The sequence below is a fragment of the Neoarius graeffei genome, chromosome 1 (genome assembly GCF_027579695.1).
Source record: "Neoarius graeffei isolate fNeoGra1 chromosome 1, fNeoGra1.pri, whole genome shotgun sequence".
Classification (NCBI taxonomy): domain Eukaryota; kingdom Metazoa; phylum Chordata; class Actinopteri; order Siluriformes; family Ariidae; genus Neoarius; species Neoarius graeffei.
Genome location: NC_083569.1, coordinates 47,619,619 through 47,641,860, shown reverse-complemented (window position 1 = coordinate 47,641,860; position 22,242 = coordinate 47,619,619). Strand labels below are relative to the sequence as shown.

At 40.3% G+C, this 22,242-nt stretch overlaps 1 protein-coding gene across 1 annotated transcript in view; it reads left to right on the top strand.

The window, feature by feature from the left end:
* The window catches only part of cacnb2a (calcium channel, voltage-dependent, beta 2a), a 78,260-nt gene extending 58,537 nt beyond the window's left edge, over positions 1 to 19,723 (top strand). The window contains exons 6-13 of the mRNA XM_060932826.1: positions 829 to 974; positions 5,506 to 5,586; positions 5,935 to 5,993; positions 6,612 to 6,721; positions 10,467 to 10,618; positions 11,057 to 11,152; positions 14,333 to 14,518; positions 17,924 to 19,723. Coding sequence (XP_060788809.1) covers positions 829 to 974; positions 5,506 to 5,586; positions 5,935 to 5,993; positions 6,612 to 6,721; positions 10,467 to 10,618; positions 11,057 to 11,152; positions 14,333 to 14,518; positions 17,924 to 18,586 — 1,493 coding nt within the window. The 3' untranslated portion in view covers positions 18,587 to 19,723. The remainder of the gene's footprint in view (positions 1 to 828; positions 975 to 5,505; positions 5,587 to 5,934; positions 5,994 to 6,611; positions 6,722 to 10,466; positions 10,619 to 11,056; positions 11,153 to 14,332; positions 14,519 to 17,923) is intronic.
* The last annotated feature ends 2,519 nt before the right edge of the window (positions 19,724 to 22,242 follow it).

Genomic DNA, 22,242 nt, shown 5'->3' with positions numbered 1-22,242 from the left:
GGTGACAGTGCTAACCACTACACCACCGTGCCGGCCCCATTGAAGAACCCTCTTTTCTAAAAGAGTACACATACTTCCACAATACTTTTTGGACACTTAATTAATTAGAATTTTGAAACAAATTGTGTCATGGATCGGTGTCCCATCCAGCATGTATTCTCCACTCTGGAGAGGCTCATGATCTTGGATAGGAAACTGGAGATCAACAAATGAATATAAAAGAAATGGCATGCAATTTTGCATGATGGATTATAATCTGCAACTTTTGAATCTTTGGAATAACATTGGAATATGGATCTTTTAGCTTTGTATAGAAAATATCAAGGAAAAGTAACTATTTGAATTGGAACATTTGTTCTAGCAGCCTTAGTGTCTATGTTGATACTGTAGGTAAGGAAGATTATAGGAAGTACATGATGAATTTTATACAATTCTGTGGTAGCCTTGCGATGACCTGGCGACTTGTCCAGGGTGTACCCTTCCTCTCGTCCATAGTCAGCTGGGATAGGCTCCAGCTTGCCCACGACCCTGCACGGGATAAGCGGTTACGGATAATGGATGGATGGATGGACAATTCTGTGGTTTTATAAACATTATAAGAGTTTTAATGTTTTATTTCGGTAAACTGTGAATTTGAGCACCCATGATTAGCACTACTCCAATGGCAACAGTTACATTTTTTTGCTTTTTCAGCCATAGTGTTTCAATAAGTTGTAATATTTTCAGTGTGAAATGAACATGCATGCAGATCCATCTAGTCTAATTCCTTGTATTTAGTTTGCTAAGTCCCATATGTAACTGTATGTATGTGTCTATATCTGTGTGTAGCCATTGACATAGACGCTGTGGGTTTAGAGTCGGAGGAGCCTGAACCTCCTCCTCCTCCTCCCCCCCAGCAGCGTTCTCCTAAAGCCAGCCCAAACCAAGTCATATCCACTTTAACCCGTGAGAAACGAATGCCCTTCTTTAAGAAGGTAACCCAAGAGGCGGGTCCTCCTGTTTTTTCGCACTCCTCCGTACGGTTGTATGTCTCTCCAGCACCACGCGGTCTGCGTCCACCTGTCTGTCCATGCAACACCTCTGTCTGTATGACCGCACGAGAGCAATAAGCATGCTCGCCTAGCTAACCGGTTTACTTTGTCCCCTCTGCTCTTCCTTCTCTCCATTTCTGGCCTCAAATCCCCCCTCTGCTATCCTCCTCTGCTTCTACTTTCCTTTTTCTCCTTTTTCACTTAACCCTTTCACTTCCTTTCTGTCATTCTCCCTCGCTCCCTCTCTCAGCTAAGCAGAAGCTAAAGTCGGTAAGTTAGGGTGCTATAAGGACGTGTAGGAGTCTCCTGAAGCCTGTAAGGCCCACTGGAGTCTCTGCATTGCTGTGTGTTTTCTTTCCTCCCCATTAATCTTTCTCTGTGATTGAGTGTGTGTGTAATACAGTGAATGGGACCTCAGTTCATTGGTATTTAATTTTCTCAAGTGGTTCACATGTAATGTAAAAATGGAATGTTTGTTTTGTCTCTCCTGACGTAAAAGCTTTTTATAAAAAACAACACACTGAACATCAGCTATACGGAGGCAATACCCTCAGGACCTTTCTAAGCAAATTAGGATATGAGATATAGGAGTGTACTGTATGTTCATTTGTGGTTTATTTGTTATTGTTTTGCATTACTAGACAACTCGAGTTCCCATTCACATTCGTGTGACAAATTTGTGTCCTATTCCTGCTTGCTTGACTAACACATGTTTGTTGTGCACTGTTTAATTCGCTGATCGTCTCAATGATACCAAACTGATACTGTACTACATGCCTTTGATCAAATATGTGATGTCTGTGATCATCTTTACTGTTGAATATATCTAAAAAATAAAGCATGATCACACTCAGAAAGAAGACCTGTTCTTGTGTTAGTAGTTAGTTCTTTTTAGCATTTGTGTATTATTATTATTATTATTATTATTATTGTTGGGCCTTATTTATCAAATTTTTTTTGTAAAGTTGTGGGTAAATGTTTTGGTAGGTCAAACTGAACTCACAAATTGCTGCCGGTTTTACAAAACCGTCAGTAACGCTGAATTTCTTTGTACTCCGGTGCTGATAAATGCCAACCGCCTATATATTACCAAGCATATTCGCGGCACAGCTGTTTTGCATTGTAGCAACAGCTGCAAAAGTCCATAAAAGGCAAAGCTCACAGAGAAATGATGGTTGTGAAAGAACACTTCTTAATGACAGAGTGTGCAAAATCTTCCAATAGTGCAGCTCAGCCACTGCAGCAGTTCGGCTACCATAGACACCTGTAGATTAACTCCATATTTACTGTAAAGGGTGACATTTCTTATTTGAAGTGCTAGTTTTATTTGTCTAAATTGATAGATTTGTTTTGGATTGCTTTCAAGCCATTAAACGTTTTTTTTTGGCAAATTTGTAATAAATAAGCTGTTCAGGCTTGACAACATAATTTGTATCGTTAAGCTAGTTCTATGGTTTGAAGTCTTGTCAGTTGAGGTTCACATTAATGAGACTCCTTATGGCCCTGGTCATGCTATTGGTCCCACTCCAAAAAATGTCACGTCTAAGCTCCTGTTAGATCGTGTTAGATATTTATCACCAAAAGCATAACATGTCCTAATAGTGTTCATATAGGGCTAGCTTGGGTAGCATGATGATTTTTTTTTTTCTGATCTATTTCCAGGTGACCCCAGTCACCTCCCATTTGGCCATATGCCATGTTGCAGGCAGATATAGGACCAGATAGGAACTGTTCATAGTTTTTGACGGTTTGGCATAGCCTTGAAATTTCCAGTTGGTTGGACTACTAAGAGTTGATAGTTTAAATGTAGTAAGATTCAAGCTGCATGTTGAATGTCAGTCTCACCAGATGCAATGCAAACCCATGGTTCCATATGTGATGTTTTCCACAAATAACTTTGTTATTTCTAGTAGGCTACTGTGTCCCAACAGGTAAGAACTGGAGTCCCTTACAAAAAAGAAGTTTATTCAAGTGTGCTTCTAGTATACTTCTTTTAAACTAAAAACTAGACAGGGACGCTCTAACAAGTGCAAACCCCACCTTTTCCCTATTAAAATACATTGGGTGAAAATTTCGAAGTTCTGCCATGACCTTGACCTTTGACCTCCAAAATTTAATGGTTTCCTTCCTGGGTGATTGGCAACACATGTACAAAATTTGGTCCAAATCGATCCATTGGTTCTTGAGATATCTTGCAGACACACAGACAGACAGACAGACAGATACACACACACACACAGACTGACGCAGGTGAAAATAATAACCCCTCCGACTACTGTCGGCGGGGTTAATAAGAGAGTATGCTTTCAGTTTACTTTTAATTTATTTATCAGAGATATACTTAATAAAGTTATACATAAGTATACTTGGCTTATACTGAAAAGTATACAGAAAAGCCTAAGTACATTAAGCTTATACTTAAACTTTTGATCAAGATATACTTAACAAAAGTGTAATAAAGTATTAAAATATTTGTACCTTATGTTTAAGTGTACTTGTCCTGTAGTTGCGCTTATCCTTTTGATAGTAGCCTATAAAATACTTCTTTTTCACACATATTGGCTTCTTTGTGATATACGGCAGCATGTTTTAAATCCCATCTTTTAAACCTACATGTACCATAAGTTTGTGGTCAGCTCTGGGGTGGAATAGCTTAAGAGTAAACTGGAACTTAAACTTAGCTTTTATGTACAGAGTGTTATTAACTAGATGTATATAACCAGTAACTAATAGTATATTTCCAGTATACTACAAAGTATACTTTAGTAAACTAAAAAGTGGACTAGAAGTATAAAACAAGTAAACTCACAGTATATTTCCAGTATACTATGAAGTATGCTTTTGTAAACTAAAGAGTGGACTACAAGTATAGAACGAGTAAACTATTAGGTTTACTTGTGGTATACTTGCAGTGCAAAATAAAAAATACTAGTTGTATACTCAAAGTTTACTTCTCTTAGACTTAAAGTATACTTTTTATAAACTAAAAGTGGGTCAATTTAGTCCCAAGAAGTATTAGATTAGTTTACTTACAAGTGTACTGCAAGTACATTGATATCAGTATACTTGGCACACAAAAGATGCTCTCTGAGAAGGCGGAGTCTAACACATATAGGCGTAATACACAAACTTCTAAAACACTGAGAAGTTTAAGATGTGCCATTTGGCCAAAGTTCATTCGACTATTTTCCATAAACATTTATGTCACATATGGAATTTCAATTGCCTCTGGAACCGGTTTCCCGATTCTGCTAAAATTTTCAAGTTTTGCCGCAAAGAAAGTGTGTTTACTTCGTTTGGATCATTGACAAGCCGAGGTAAAGTGAATTTTAGAAACACTGCGTTTACACCACCTTCTTATTTGAAGGCAGAAAGGCCTTCTTGTTGCTTCATTCAGATGCCTGGATAATGTGCACTAGATCCCATTCAGCTCTCACTCCCTGTGATTTGTTAACTTTAGGGTATTCGGAAATCAAAAAGTATAGTTACATACAAGGATGGTTCAATTTTACCCCTTGTGCAACATATTTGGGACCAATAGCATGACCAGGGCCTTATACAGAAATGTACAGAAAATCAGGTCGCTCTTATTTCCCAAATTAACCACATTTTCTTGTATGAATTTCTTGTATGGATTATTTACGAATACATCCATTTGTATCCAGCTTGATAAATGAGGCCCATTGTTTAACTATTCTCGCATATTGTGTCCTAGATGACTGTAGCATTCACTAGTGAAGTGAGAACTTTATAGATACAGACATCAGTCTCAGCCTACTTACTCTGTTCCACTTTCAGGCTGAGAAGCTTAATTAAGAGGATTAATTTGCAGCAGTAAATGAAGACAAAGTTCAATCTTACTTTACAGAATGTTAATTAGATGTTACAGTTTCAGCACACGGTGATAAAGCGGACTCTTTGCTTCATTGAATACTGAAGACTGAATATTGAGAGAAAAAAAAACGTCTCAAGAACTAGTCTACTTTGACACGGCTGACTTTGTACTTTGAAACAGTAATGCCTTGTGTGAGATTTTCAGACAAATATCATGCACATCGCAGGCTGTAACCATAAAGTGGTGTTCTGTCAACTTGGAAAGAAATGTATATTTTGCATTGCATAACATTTCTTTTTTTTTGTCATTTGGTATCGCTGTAAAACAGTGGTTCTCAATCCCAATACCAGAGGCCTCAATGTTCTACACATTTGTTGTTTTCTTCAGTATAACATACCTGATTGAACATGATCGAACAGCTCATCATGTAGCACTACATGAGCTGGATCAGGTGTGGAACAACCACTCAAAAGTGCAGGTCATGGGGTCGGGCGAATTGGGATTGGTAAACCCGGTGTGTTTTAATAGTTATACTGAATGTGGTGTACGTTTATGTCAGTGTGTCGTGTATCGGAGTGGGTGAGCATGAAGGGTTTAATGTGGGAAAGGGAGAATGATCTGTTTTCCTGCGCTCTCCAGACTGAGCACATCCCCCCATATGATGTGGTGCCGTCCATGAGGCCTGTGGTTCTGGTGGGACCCTCACTCAAGGGTTATGAGGTCAGATTCTTCAACAATGACTAGAAATCAAGCATCATAAAGCTTACCAGAATTAGTTGTGTTGTAATAGGATTTCCAGTTATTATATGAAATTGTAGACATTTTCCTGGTTTAAACTGGTTTCAGTCAGTGCCACTCTTGAACTCTTTATAGGTCAGTTATCATTTTATCACACATTAAAAGAGATAAAGATATTACAAATATACATACGAAGCTATGTTATGTACTGTATACTGTACGGACCGATTTTCGTCTTCGGTAATAATGCTAGTAGCATTATGTGTATATTGTATATACTGTTTATCGATTCTGTGTCTTTTATTTACACAGACGTTTGTGTTTTTACAGGTGACAGACATGATGCAGAAAGCGTTATTTGACTTTCTGAAGCACAGATTTGAGGGAAGGTAAGAGCTTGCCCAAAGTCCTTCTGTCTCTTTCTCTGAAAGCTCCTGTCCTGACTGGTCCTTCTTTGGGGTAGTTTATGTATTAGCGTGTGTATGTGAGTGGAGCTACTTTAAATAGTCTTGTCTCATTGCCTTAATTGGCCATGCTGGACCATAAGCACAAGGCTGGCTTGCATGCCTGCGCCTTCTCCTGGCCTGTGTTTTCCCGGAACAGGACTAATGCCTCTTCCCAGTGCAGCACAGAATAACAGAAAACACAGCTGTGTGTGAGTGTGTGTGTTGAAATGAAAGCACGTTCATTATGAACAATACAGTAATATTAAATTTACCTCTTGAAATCAGTTTCCGTAAATGACAAAATTGAAAGTTTGAAATGCAGTGTGGATAAGAAATGCGCCCAGTATTTTTTTTCCCCCTAAATACAGCATTTTCTATGAAAAGCACAAAAAATAAAAAATGACTAAAGTTCTGGTTTAGTACTTTTTATTATTCTTATGTTCTGTTGTGCATGGACATACTGCAATGTCACTTTCTTTCCTCTGATAGAATTATTTTTGGGAAGCCATTTTCTTAAATGGCTTGAGCACATGCCCTCTCTTTTTCTCACTCTTGTCCTAGGATATCAATCACTCGGGTAACAGCAGACATTTCTCTCGCCAAACGATCTGTCTTGAATAACCCTAGTAAACATGCCATCATTGAACGATCCAATACACGCTCCAATCTTGGTAAGTACGTGTGTGTGTGTGATGAGTGTATGTTTGTATAGCTTATGGACTGTATATGTGTGTTGGCCTTCAGGCTTACATTTGTCTTCGTACATTCCCATTGTGCATGACTCCAGTGCTCATGAGCGTCCATAAAGCATGTGTGCATGCACCTCGAGTGCCATAGTAAATGATCAATGGCCTTCTTAAAGGATGTTGTAGCCATATTTTTCCACAAGGTTAAGAAGTGACATATCTAAACAACCTAAAAACAAGACTTGAAAGTAGGACACACAGGCTTTTGTCCCATAGGCCTTGAGTTTTAACACACAAATGTCAAACTCGAGGCCTGTGGGATAAATATGGCCCAATGCCATGTTTCATTTGGCTCATGAGAACTTGCAAAAATTCATACTGAAATAGCCCGTAGTAAATACTACTCTACACTTTCACACCAACTAGAATTCACAGCAGACCTGTCGTGTCGTGACTGCCCGTGTTCTGCACGGGCCAGTTGAATCTCACAAGGCTGAAACGCTGATTAAAATCTGCTGTGTTTGGTGAAAGTTAGTCCTTTGTCCAAAAATAAGACTCAGAAAGACATTAGACAGTGACCTTTAGTGTAATTCACCGGTTCTCGTGTATGTTCTTAGCATACAAGATACAATTCCATGTGGGTTCTCATTTCTACCGTTATATATTTTGGATATTCAGAAAACAGATATAGTCTCAATAAGGGCTTGCACGACAATTATTTTTTCACTAGTCAAACAGTGTCACCTCACAGCAAGAAGGTTCTGGTTTCGAACCTCATGGCCCAATGGGGCCTTTCTGTATGGAGTTTGCATGTTCTTTCCATGCCTGTGTGGGTTTCCTCCCATAGTCCAAAGCCATAAGGATTAGGTCACCTGACTACTCTAAACTGCCCATAGGTGTGAATGCGAGTGTGAATGGCTGTTCGTCTCAGGCTACATCCACACAACAACGGCAACGAGATTTTTTTTTTTTAAATATCGCGTCCACATGGGCAACGGATCAGTAAAATATCAGGTTCATATGGCAACGCAACGCTTGCTGAAAACGATGCAATACACATGCCACACCTCTACGTGCGCTGTAAGACGGTCCCATCGGAGACACCAGAACAATAGAAGAAGTAGACACATGCACATAAACCCCTTCTTCTGTAGCATTTAGCATTAGCCACATAAAGTTTTGATTATTAATCAGTAGCGTAAAACGAAAGACGCGGAAAGAGGAATGAATGGGGGTAGATGGAGAGAGAGAGGAATGAATGGGGGTAGATGGAAGCCGGTACGCCAACATTCTGATCTCCTCCAGAATTCTTTAATGGGCCGGAATAAATTGAATGCTACACGTTGATGGATTACTTTGTTCTTCTACACCCTTTTTGAGGAATGTATTGTCGGACTTAAACCAACATCTGAAGAGGTGAGATCGCTCCTTTTTTTTTTCCTATGTTTTCTGGCAGGATTGTTATTGTTTTTGGAAAGCGCACAGGCGATGCGCAGTTTTGGTTACACTGCTTCCGCAGTCTTTGGACTAAAGACTCTGCCCTAAGGGCTATTCTCTCTCTCTCTCTCTCTCTCTCTCTCTCTCACTTTGCACCATTACACAATAAATATTCACAGTGAAAATATTTTGTAAGCCCGTTTCATGAACCAAGTTATAGGATTTGTTGACAACTCGCATCGAGTTCGTTACACTTCTACCCGGCGTGAAGCACTCACAGTCATGTGGTTGTGACGCCATCGTAAACAAATCCGTTCTACTCATCCAGACGACTTTGCAACGGCGCCGTTGCCAGATTTTTTCACTCTGGAACCCGTTCTCAAAAGATTTCGTTTTGGGGCACCCAAAACGCCGGTGCCGTGTGGACGCCAGGCCGAAACGATAAACAATTTTATCAGATTCACCTGAATCCATTGCCGTGTGGACAGGGCCTCAGTGTTAGCCCTGCAATAGATTGGTGACCTGCCCAGGGTGAACCACGTCTCTTGCCCAAAGTCAGCTGGGATTGGCTCCAGCTTTCCCATGACCCTGATGGATAAACAGTAAAGATTGTGGATGGATGGATGGATAGTCGAACAGTAGATCTAATTAAAAAATATATATATCTGTAGACTTGTTGACTAGTTGGCTTTTCGATAGTTAAAGCAAACAGTGATGAGATTAGTCGCTTACAGAAAACAACTAGAAAGTGATATAAAAGTAAAAATGTTCAATTTAAGCAAAACAAAATGAAAATATACTTCCCAGGCATGGGTAGTTGACTGTAGAATTCATCTAGTCTGAAGTATTACAATTAGACCATCTTTTTTTTTTCCAACACCATGACGAGTCAACATCCCCACAGCAGCAAAAAATGAATATATTCACTATTTATTAGTATATACTGTATTAGTCTAATCAAAGATCCTGTGGAAACCTAATATATAGTATCTTTAAAAAAGTTTTAATTGGTTATCACCTAATAGTGCATACAATTAAATAATTTGTATTAGCCTTCTTTTTCCTAGAAACATCCTATTATAATTGATCACCTAGATTATTAGTGTTAATCAATATATTATATAATAATACATTTTAATAAATGAAGAGCTTTATTTTATGACTGAAAAGAAGATACTGAATTTTAGTCTGGCTCCTGCTCATAGGTCTTGCTCATACTATCATTTGAAGAGCAAAGAATATTGAGCCCAGGACCCATGAGGAATGCGGAGGAACTGAAGTGTGTGAACGGGAGACAGGGAGAGCAGGAAGCTTGTTATGATTGTTAGTTTGGCTTGATTAGTGAGCCATGATTAAGATCAAAGACATTCCTTGTAGCATGACCTCCTGATTGCACTCCTGGCAATCTTTTGTACGATCACCATTGAGCACACACATTAAAAGCACGCAAAGCACACACGCACAAACACACGCACGATTACTCACAAAACATAAGCTTCCACAATTTTTTTCCCCCGAAAATTAATTGTGTATCAATATTTGCTGAATAATCTTTGCTGCAAAGCATCTTTACTCAAACGTGAATACTTCTGGTTTTCATATAGCCTGAACAACTAGATCAGAGGTTCTTAAGCTTTGTAGCCATAAATTCCACTGACCAATCAGTTCAGATTTATTTCAGGAACCAGACCAGTAATATTATGAACTCACTACTGAATATAATCACTTTGCTAATGGTGGGTTGTGGTGTCTACTGCTGTAACTAAATAAAAAAGAAGAAGAAGAAGCCAGGCCAGGAAGCCTTTGTCACACGTACACTCAATTTAACCTCTGTATCTAACCCATCTGAAACAGTGAACACACACAAGTGAGCAGTGAGCACATACACATACCCAGAGTAGTGGGCAGCTATGCTACATTGCTGGGGAGCAGTTGGAGGTTAGGTGCCTTGCTCAAGGGCACTTCAGCTCAACCTCAAGCCATGGCTGCCCCATGTTAACCTAACCACATGTCTTTGGACTGTGGGGGAAACCGGAGCACCCGGAGGAAACCCACACAGACACGGGGAGAACATGCAAACTCCACACAGAAAGGCCCTCGTCGGCCACTGGGCCCGAACCCAGAACCTTCTTGCTGTGAGGCGACAGTGCTAACCACTACACCACCGTGCTGCTCAAAAATCACAGACGCCACTTTGAAAAGCTCTACATGAATGACAGGTCGCGTGAATAAGCATGCATGAGCATGCAGTATAATAATAACAACTGCTGCTTTACATTTGTTTGTGTGTTAGCTGAGGTACAGAGTGAGATTGAGAGGATCTTTGAGCTGGCACGCACACTGCAGTTGGTGGTTCTGGACGCTGACACAATAAACCATCCATCTCAGCTGGGCAAGACTTCACTTGCGCCAATCATAGTCTATGTAAAGATTGCCTCTCCAAAGGTACACAAGCACACACACATATAGCAACACTCATTCTATTACTCTTTATTTCAGTCTTTTCTCTTAGTGCATCTGCTTTGATGGGTCTGTATTGCATAGTATGACTATGTACGGCTACCCCGTAAAATAAGCCCAGGCGCATAACAGATAGTTCAAAAAGATTCCACGATATAAAATTACAGTGATAATGAACGCAGGATGAGAGGACATAAATAGAAATATTTGTGAAAGAAGTAAAAGTATCAATGTTGCATTCATAGACTTGGATTAACTTCCTTTAGCAACAGTATATCAGTCGTGTCCTGACAGTTGCTGAATGGAAGAAATCATACAGCTTTATGACAAGAAATCAGAAACAGACGGCGCTGATGCTAGCGTGAGGATTTACGTGATGTGTTGGGATTGTGTGATTTCTGTATTGATATTGTGTTTGTTCAGGTGTTACAGAGATTAATAAAATCTAGAGGAAAGTCTCAGGCAAAACACCTCAATGTGCAGATGGTGGCAGCAGACAAACTGGCTCAGTGCCCTCCGGTAAGTATGGACTTACACATACAGACACAGAATTTCAGTTTTTACAATTTGGATAGATTTGAGACAAAACTAAAACTGTGTGTGGGTGACTTTCATTTCAACTTTAACTTTAGCACTTTCAGTAATTTACTAACAGTAGCAAGTAACAAAATGTAATTATTTATTGTGTTCGGTGAGCGGTCTGACTGATCCTCTCAGGGCTGTTTTTCGTTGTTGTTGGTTTGTTTTTTATTAATTGTGGCATTTACATGATCCCCAAAAGACAAGCAATTTTAGTCAAATTACTTCAGGCAAAGCTAAAAATGATGGAAAAAAGTTTCAGCTAAAATTGAGTATTACTACCAATGCTTTAACTTTTAAATTTAAACAACCATAAATACTGAATATTTCACCAAAATGATGCAGAAATGTTTGTATTTACTTTCTGCCTCTGCTGTCATCCCATTGCATAAGTATGCCCAAGTCTGTTAGTCTCCATCATCATCATCATCTTCTTCTCCCTTATTCAGCACTGTTGCCAAGTCAGGGTTGATCCTATTGATCCACGTCATATTAATTGGAGCATAATTTTACGCTGGATGCCCTTCCTGCCACAAAGCTCCCATTTCTGGGCTTGGGAAACAACCATTCACACACACAGTCAATTTAGAGTCACCAGTCAACCTAACCTGCATGTCTTTGGACTGTGGGGGAAACTGGAGCACCCGGAGGAAACCCACGCGGACACGGGGAGAACATGCAAACTCCACACAGAAAGGCTCCTGTTGGCCACTGGGCTCAAACCCAGAACCTTCTTGCTATGAGATGACAATGCTAATCACTACACCACCCCCAAGTCTCTCAGTCTAAAGATGTTTAAAACATTGCTAGCTAAGTGTTCTTTCCTGACACAGAGAACGTCACACTTTGGTCAAGTTGTTGAATATCTGTGTTGTAGTGAAATGAACACAAGCCTTATCAATACAGTTTGTAATCAGATACATTCACAATGCTGCTGCGTTGCAGTTAATAGTTGTTGTTGTTTTTTTAATCACTTTTCTCCCTTTTCATTTTTGGGGGGAACCAGACTTTATAAAATGCTACAGCTTTACTCCTGGTTGGGATGCCTGCAAAAAGGAAAGCCTGTGATTCTCACAACTATATATAGTAGAAAAAAGTTCAAGATACGGGTTTTCCCAGGCCAAAATATGCTATTTTTATCTATAGCATGCACTCCTAGTGTGTGTAAGAGGACAGTCTAAACGCTCCTGTCTTAGTTTAAGCCCTATGCATGCTACAGCCTTTGAGAATTTTGAATTCCTTTTTTTATTTAAAATGGATACTACATTGATCTGTAAACTTCCTAAATGGGTCACCTTATTTCCGACACACATTCTAACAGTTTCATACCCCAAAACAAACAATACACTTCTCCCAAGTTGCTTGAAAAGTTTAGTGTCTTGTGAAACTATTCATCCCTCTTGGTGTTTGTCTTGTTTTGTTGCATTATAAGCCAGAATTAAAATGGATTTTTGGAGGGTTAGCACCATTTGATTTCCACAACGTGCCTACCACTTTAAAAGGTGATTTTTTTTTTTATTGTGACACAAACAATAATTAAGATGAAAAAACAGAAATCTGGAGTGTGCATAAGTATTCACCCCCTTCTGTATGAAACCCCTAAATAAGAGCTGCTCCAACCAATTCACTTCATAAGTCACATAATTAGTTGATTAAGATCCACCTGTGTGCAATCAAAGTGTCACATGATCTGTCACATGATATCTGTATAAATCAGCCTGTTCTGGAAGGACCCTGACTCTGCAACACTACTAAGCAAGCAACATGAAAACCAAGGAACACTCCAAACAGGTCAGAGACAAAGTTGTGGAGAAGTATAGATCAGGGTTGGGTTATAAAAAATATCCCAAACTTTGAATATCCGAGGGAGCTCCATTAAATCCATTATAGCACAAACCTGACGAGAGAAGGCTGCCCACCAAAACTCACAGACCGGGCAAGGAGGGCATTAATCAGAGATGCAACAAAGACACCAAAGATAACACTGAAGGAGCTGCAAAGATCCACAGCGGAGATGGGAGTATCTGTTCATAGGACCACTTTAAGCCATACACTCCACAGAACGTGGCTTTATGGAAGAGTGGCCAGAAAAAAGCCATTGATTATCGAAAAAAAGATAGAAAACACGTTTGGAGTTTGCCCAACAGCATGTGGCAGACTCCCCAAACACATGAAAGAAGATTTTCTGGTCAGATGAGACTAAAATTGATCTTTTTGGCCATAATGGGAAATGCCATGTGTGGCACAAACCCAACACCCTGAGAACGCCATTCCTACAGTGAAGCATGGTGGTGGCAGCATCATGCTGTGGGGATATTTTTCATCTGCAGGGACAGGAAAGCTGGTCAGAACTGAAGGAAAGCTGGATGGCACTAAATACAGGGCAATTCTGGAGGAAAACCTGTTTGAATCAGCCAGAGGTTTGAGACTGGGACGAAGGTTCATGTTCCAGCAGGACAATGACCCAAAACATACTGCTAAAGCTACACTGGAGTGGTTTAAAGGGAAATGTTTAAATGTCTTGGAATGGCCTAATCAAAGCCCAGACCTCAATCCAATTGAGAATCTGTGGCATAACTTGAAGATTGCTGTACACCAACACAACCCATCTAATTTGATGGAGTTGGAGCAGTTTTGCCTTGAGGAATGGGCAAAAATCCCAGTGGCTAGATGTGCTAAGCTAATAGAGACAGACCCCAAGAGACTTTCTGGGGATTTTTTCCATCTTAATTACCGTTTATGTCACAATTTAAAAAAAAAAAAAAACTTTTGCACCTTTAAAGTGGTCGGCATGTTGTGTAAATCAAATGGTGCTAACCCCCCAAAAAATCAATTTTAATTCCAGCTTGTAATGCAACAAAACAGGACAAACACCAAGGGGGATGAATACTTTTGCAAGACACTGTATATGCTGTTCTAATAGAAGCCAGTTGTGTCATCTCTTTTCGAAGCAGAAGTAATAGCTTAAATAAGAAATATTGTTGAAATATTATTTGTTTACCAGTTGTTTTCCCCCCCTTTCTCTCCCTCTTCAATCCTCCTCTCCTCTCTGCTATTATCCCATTCATTGTTTTTCACTTCTATGCCCCACCTTCCGTGTCTTTTTTTTTTTTTTTTCAGGATCTGTTTGACATCATCCTAGATGAGAATCAGTTAGAGGACGCCTGTGAGCACATGGCCGACTATCTGGAAGCTTACTGGAAATCCACACACCCGGCCAGCTACACGCCGGCCAATCCTCTCTTAGACAAACTCACTGCCACCCAATCAGCCACTCCTGAACCACTGTCTAGTCTGCATCTGCAGGTGCTCACCAAACTTCTTCCTGCTTCTACACCAGGGATAGGAGAGGGACAGGACAGAAGGGGGGATAGTGAAGTGGGGATTGACTGCAAGGGAGAAAACGAGGAAGAAATCGAAAACATGTCAGACAAGCACGAGACTATGGGCTTGTGGTGGTGAAAGACTGCACCAGAGTCTTGTGCTTGTCTGCCTTGTCGTGGTGGAAGACAAAGTGACAGAAAAGATTCAAGAAAGACTCAAGGCCAGGGTGAAGATATAGCTAAATGGGATCGAGCCCACCAAAAGCCTAGTGTAGCATGTGCAGCACAGTATCACTGATGTATTCCTCATCATGACCATTCATCTGACTTGTAACCTTATCACTGTAAGACCATCATAAAAATGATCCATCTCTGTGGGACACCAGACCTAAATTTTGTGTTTACAGTGCTTTGCATAAGTATTCAGCCACCCTTGAACCTGTTTTGTATGTTGTCGTGTTTTAATCTGGAACTGAATTGAATTACATGATTATATGACATTAATAGACTGAAAATAGGCCATAGTATTGAAGTTGGAGTGCAAAAGTATCAATCAGGATTACTGGAAAAGAAGGGAACAGCCAGAGAAGCAATCAAGATGCCAAGAGTAACGCTCAACATGATGCTACCACCACCATGCATCACTGTTGGGAGGTTTTCATCTCCTTAGACCAGAGAACATTTCCACATTTATGACATCTCCTACATGGCTTTTGGCAAATTTCAAACAATTTCAAATGGCTCAGCATGGTTCATTACAGCTCAGCAACCCTGGGGCCTTGAGTCGATTCTCTGACGAATACCCTTACCAGAGTTATGGTTATGCAGTGTTCTTTACATTTTTAGAAGGGATTTAATGGCACTCTACAGGATATTCAAAATCTGGAATATTTTCATGGCCAAACTTTGACTGATGCTTGAATTTTAGCTCAGGGTTGTTCAAATAGCTCCTCGTCTTCACGATGCTGTTTGTTTAGGTATGTTCTCTAAAAAAGATTCTGGGGCCTTTGATAAACAGGACTGGTGTATTTCTATTGAGCTCACATTACTCTTCAAAGCCACAATGGAGAACTGTGTGAATTCCATGAAATTGTGATTTAATGGTGAATTAATGTTGCTTTGGCAGGACGTTCAAAGGAGGGCTTTGAACCAGAATTTTTTTCCTATTGGTTCGTTCCGAACAGAAACGGAATTTTAACGTTTCCAGTTTTGGGTTCCACCATTAAATAGACGTTCCCGAACCGGTTAGAGCAAAAAAATTTCGTTCCCGGAATGGTTAATTACGTTCCCTGTCAGCTGTTTAACAAATGGCTATAAAATTATGTCTCTGTCTCATCCAGCTTAAGCCAAATGTAGGCTAATTCTATTACAACCTTCATTAAATAAGACAAGAAATAATTCAAAACAATTATTCTTTCAAATGTTGGCGATTTGGATTCTCAGTATGTCTTCCCATCTACACAAACAGAAAAAGTGCCAAAAATGAAAGATAATTCGTTCAGTGTGTTACCAAAGGCTAGTCAGGCCCTATGCATTGATAGGCTAACAGAGGTTAACGTCATTTAATGTTCGCGAGCCTCTCATTAACGTGGACAAATATATTGATATCGTGTTTGAAATTGACGTTTTTGAATAACGATAGACTGCAATATTTACCTCTTATTTAAGATGTGGAGACGTGATAGTAGTCCACCCTCCCGCTCTCTCCATTCAGTCAGCGAACGTCACACAGGAAGTGAACCCCAGCGGGTCATAGAAACTTGCGCAGGAGAAGAATGACTTTTTTATTTGTAGGCTACGGAAACTTTGAGGAACGAAATAAAAACCGGTATTAACCGGTTACCATTATTTTTAATAAGCGTTTCTGTTCCGGAACATAAAAAATAATAAAGTTTCTGGTTTCGTTTCTGTTCCATGTGAAATAGAAAAAGTTCCCGGTTTTCGTTTTCGTTCCTTGAACCGGTTCAAAGCCCTGGTTCAAAGTGTGTTGTCCCGGACCTTTGTTTTGATGGCTCCTTTGTCTGCATGATGATGTTTAAGTGTTCTCGAATAAACTCTGGGTTCTTACAGGAACAGGTGTGTTTATGTTGAGAGTGAACTCCATTCAACAAATTATGGGACTTCTGATGACAACTGGTTGCACCAAAAATTATTTCGGGGTTTCACACTTACGCAGTGGCACGTTCAGGATTATGTGTTATTCTGTGTAGGTTTATGACATGTGATCCCAGTTAAGTCGATTCCTGGTGCAGGCTGTAACACTACAAAATGTGGAAATTGAACGGGGGTGAATACTTATGCAAAGCACTGTACTGTGTGTGTAAAAAAGAGTGTACATGTTATATTCTAAAAATATGATCTCTTTATTGCCTGCTGTGGCTTTTGTTCAATCTGAGGAGGCTACAGATGCATAGCTTTGTCTATGGTGAGTGTGAGTGCGCTAGTTGCGCAAGAAGAGAGTGTCAGTTGTTCTTACATTCAGACTCGATTCTAAATTTTACAATTCATCTGACTTTAGTGAACATGAAGCAGCCAACATGAAATAAGCCATGGGTTAAAATGTTAAACGTTAAAGACCTACTTACTTCAGAATAAACATATGAATGTGGCGTTACTGAGTGTGAGAAAGCTGACGGAAACATTATGATCTGCTGTGCAGTGGTTTGCAGTGGTCTCATGTTCTGTATGTACATAACCCTTACCCTCCTGAAACCCTTCTGGCATGGTGCTGGAGCTGGTGTTGCTCAAAGGACCTTTTGTTAAGAACAAACCCGTTTAAGCACCAAACAATTACCTAATCAGCTTTCCGAATGCAAAATTAATGAAAAATTGTTCATCTGGCTTTGAGAGCATGTTACACCATCCAAAGTCAAATACTTTGGCATCTGATTACACACAAGTTGACAGAGCCATGTTATTGCTTTTAACCATTCTGAACCTTTAGATGTTTAAATCATTTAGTAAGGTAACCTCAAATTGGTTATTTCCTTCAGAATGGCTCTATTTATTTAACAATAATCTTTCCATTTTCATGGCTTTATGAAAATAACTTGCCCTGAACTTGCCCCGTTCTAAAACCCCTTACGTTAATGGTTTCTTGATTACAGACCAGCAACAGTTTGATGATAAAACCGAACAGATTTTACCAGCTAAGACCTGGCTCTTTTATACTGGAAAAATGTGGATGGAATGGTTCCCGCACCAGAACCCTGTCAGTAGAAAAGGGCCACCAGTGTCTGTATGCGTGTCAAAACTTTGATGATTTTTACAGCTTTGTATTGAAGTGAGACTGGCAGAGAAGGCGAGAGATGCATGCTCAGCCTGCAATGCCATGAGTTTTGTGTCTCACCACTCATGCATGTGTATGCGCATGTGTTTGCTAACCCAGGGCACGGGGGGCGCCCAGAAGGCCGAGAAGTCACTAGGTGAGAGGAAGAGCTCTCTAGAAGATCACCACCACCACCATCATCACCACCGTCACCACCATCGCCTGCAAAAGCAAGAGAGCCTGGACCAAGCCGAGGAAGACGATCCCGAGGAAGAAGCTGTTAAAGAACAGAGAGTCTTACGGAGTGAGCGAAGAGCGCCACACATACACCACCGCTCTTCGTCCACACGGACCGAACACCACAATCACCATCATCACCACCACCATCACAGTCGCACAGCACGAACACTCTCCAGGCAAGAGACGTTGGAAAGCAGAGACTCTGCATGTGCAGAGCCACACGCCACTCACACACACTCAGATCCACCCACACACTTGCATACACGTCACACAGGGGAGGAAGAGGACGACGACGACGAGGAGGAAGAGGAGGAGGAGGATCAGCCTGTTCAACATAACCATCATCATCACCATCATCATCACGGAAAGGGAGGGAGGGAAAAAGAGCGAGAGCACGATCACAGTGAACATAACAGTCGGCAACGTGGACAGCAGAGATCACAACACGAATGTCATCATGAGCGTGAAAGACAACACTCTGTTGAAGGAGAAGAGAAAAAAGAAGAGACGGACTGGGAGACGGATCCCTACATAGAGCAGTAATGCACAAACAGCCATGGACTGCACTGAACAGACAAAACATATGACACACCTTTACAAAAGCTAGATTCAGGTCCAGAATTATTGCAAACCTCGATCAAGATTCGTGAAAACAAAAGTAGGGAGCGTTTAAAGGTGCAGTTTGTAATGTTTAAATGAGTTTCTAGACCGATAAGAATTATATCATTTCAAAGATGGGTTATAAAGCTGTACTGTGCAATATTGCCACGGCGAGAATGTTCATTTCAGGCTTCTCTTTACGATTTGCCTTCCAAGCCGGAACAAAGCTCTTCCTCACGTAGCTTGAAACACAACTTGTTAAGGAAACAGTTTTAGCACAGGGAGTTAATTTGGGGAAGAGCAGGCTCGTCAGTGTTTTCACCGATTCATTGTGACTGACCTCACAGATAGCAGAGGGCCTGAATAATTACAAACTGCTCCTTTAATACGGAGATACAATGCACTGTAATGTTTTATCATATTTTGGCAATGTTGTTAGAATTCAATGAAAAAAACCCCACCATTTTCAAAATAGAAAGGTAGGTACATTGCATACCCTCCTGGATATTGTGTCTGTTATTCCGAATATTATAATAGTACACATTTTGAGGGATTATTGATTCAAACAGAGACTTTAGCGTTGTGCCTATGAACTGCCAAAATCTGGTTCTTTTTGTACATTGAGGCTGCCAGGACTGAGTAATCAGAGCAACAGCTAGTGAATTTTTTTTTTTTTATTTGAATGCCACCAACACCAGTGATGTAGATGACATGGGGTCAAATATCTAGTTTGGTCTCATCTGATATACAGTATGTTCCAGTTCACTTTAGGTTCAGATTCATTGCAAAGAACAATAACTATGTAGGAATAGAAAACTAGTTAGAACATTATGAAGCTAATAATGCTAATTCTGGGCCTGTCACACCACACACATCCACGATATCCACACATACATCATGTGCTGCTATCCTGCCCTCTGGACTTTTGGCTGTCTGTTACTATGCCTCCTTTGTAAAGACTGGTGTTTTTAAAGATGACTACATTATTGTAAATAAGATATAGGTATCCATGCATACTTGTTCTATCATTGTGTGGACACGTGAATATTAAACAATAAATATGAGTCATTATTAATTTCCTATGGCATGAATAACGGAAGTGTGTTTTTAATATCTGGTTCTTCTGTCAGCAGTCTTTTATCTTTGTTTGTTTTTCATTGTTTAGTATCTACATGCGAATGCATTGATTGCTCTTTGATTAGAGAGAAATACAAATTTAATTAAAGCCGCTAGCGGCCTTGACGGGCCCTCGCACGTGTGGTTCCGCAACCCAGGACATCCCGCCACCCAACAAAACAGTCACATGTCATATATTCATCAAATGTTCGTCAGACAGGCCCATAACGGCTAAAGAGTATCAGAATCAGTCATATTACAAGATATCGAGTTCAACATTCAGCAATATCCTACAGATATCAAATTCAACATTCAGTAATATCTTGGCATATTATATGTTATAATATTTCAACATATTACAATATATCAAAAATCATTGTGCATTTTGTCTGCAACAAAATGCACAATGATAGAAGGTCACTATTAGTGTGTGTGTGTTCGATTATTTGGTCCGCACCAGGCAGTAAAATTGTTACATTGTAGCATACAGACTGCGTGTGGTCTGCGTTCACACATGCAAACGAACCAATGCATCAGAATCATATTACAAGATATCAAGTTCAACATTCAGCAATATCTTGGCACATTATATGTTATGTTTTTTCAACATATTACAACATATCAAAAATCCCTTAGCAATTCAACTTCAGCAATATCTTGGCATCATGTTTGCCAAGTTTGACATGAATCTGATGAACCATCTAGGAGGAGTACGTTAGAAATGACCATGTGTAATTTCACTCCAAATGGCCTTATGACATCATCATTCCAAAGTTCTACCCATTCATTTCAATGGGAAATGGAAAAAAGGGCGCTATGAAGTCCCTGGGCCATACCCGGGGCCAAACGTCTGTGGCTGAGTAGCGGTTACAATGACTGATGTGTGTACCAAATTTCATGAGTTTTCGTGCATGTGAAATGCCTCAAATAAGGCCAAACACGGCAGAATAATAATAATCCTTCGAAAACAATAGGGTCTCGCACCGAACGGTGCTCGGGCCCTAATTAAATCTCATCTCATCTCATTATCTCTAGCTGCTTTATCCTGTTCTACAGGGTCGCAGGCAAGCTGGAGCCTATCCCAGCTGACTACGGGCGAAAGGCGGGGTACACCCTGGACAAGTCGCCAGGTCATCACAGGGCTGACACATAGACACAGGCAACCATTCACACTCACATTCACACCTACGGTCAATTTAGAGTCACCAGTTAACCTAACCTGCATGTCTTTGGACTGTGGGGGAAACCGGAGCACCCGGAGGAAACCCACGCGGACACGGGGAGAACATGCAAACTCCACACAGAAAGGCCCTCGCCGGTCACGGGGCTCGAACCCGGACCTTCTTGCTGTGAGGCGACAGCGCTAACCACTACACCACCGTGCCGCCCCCCTAATTAAATGGAGATATAAAATGATACTCTTAACAAAGTTGTTTGAAAACTTTGTGATCTTTATTTCAGAGCATCACTTCTACGTTCTACAGTAAGTGGAAGCTTCCCTAAAAGATTTGATTAGGTGTGAAGATATACAGTACCAGACAAAAGTTTGGACACACCTTCTAATTCACTGATTTTTCTTTTTTTCTTTATTATTACACCCCTGCTCCAAAGAAGGGGGGGTATACTGATTTACTTCTGTCCGTCCGTCCGAAACACCCTTTTCCTCAGCAACTACAAATCATAGCCACTTGGTACCAAACATCAGCTTGGGGTTCTATATCGTGTATACCATTTTCAGGTCTGTCACACATCAACTTCCTGCTTACTGACAATGTATTTACGAAACGTATAGCATGGATTTAAAACATTTTCGTAACACTTTTCTCAGCAACTACAAATCACAACTGGTTGATATTTGGTACTGAGCTTGGGGTTCTTCTTCTTCTTCTGTCGATTTATTGGCGGTTAACAATCGATGTGTATTACCGCCATCTACCGGGCTGAGGTGTGATCTCAAGGGATATTAATCATTGCAAATGCCTGCATGAGAATAACTCAAAACTGAGCCTGTAGTCAGACCTTGAGCAGGTCACGTCCTGATAGAATGTTCAAAAAGATATCAATATTATGTCTCGAGCACTGTGTTATCATAACAGTACAATACATAGTGAGACACAAGGTCACAGAAGAATTCTAGCCTTCTTTAACAATATTAAGAGATGTATGCTTGAGTTAATCCTTGCTCTTCTTGACGTGTATTGGTGCTCAGAGGGTGGGCATGCCCTATCAGCCCTCGTCTCACCTCACTGGAGCTTAGAGAAACTCTGGCCAAATTGTCTAGAATTTGTGTAGAATGCTAAACCACATAACCACACAAAAATCTTCCCATAAATCAATTACGAGGATAACCAAACAAAAATCTTCCCGTAAACCAATTACGAGGATAACCAAACAAAATCTTCCCGTAAACCAATTACGAGGATAACCAAACAAAAATCTTCCCGTAAACCAATTACGAGGATAACCAAACAAAACCTTCCCGT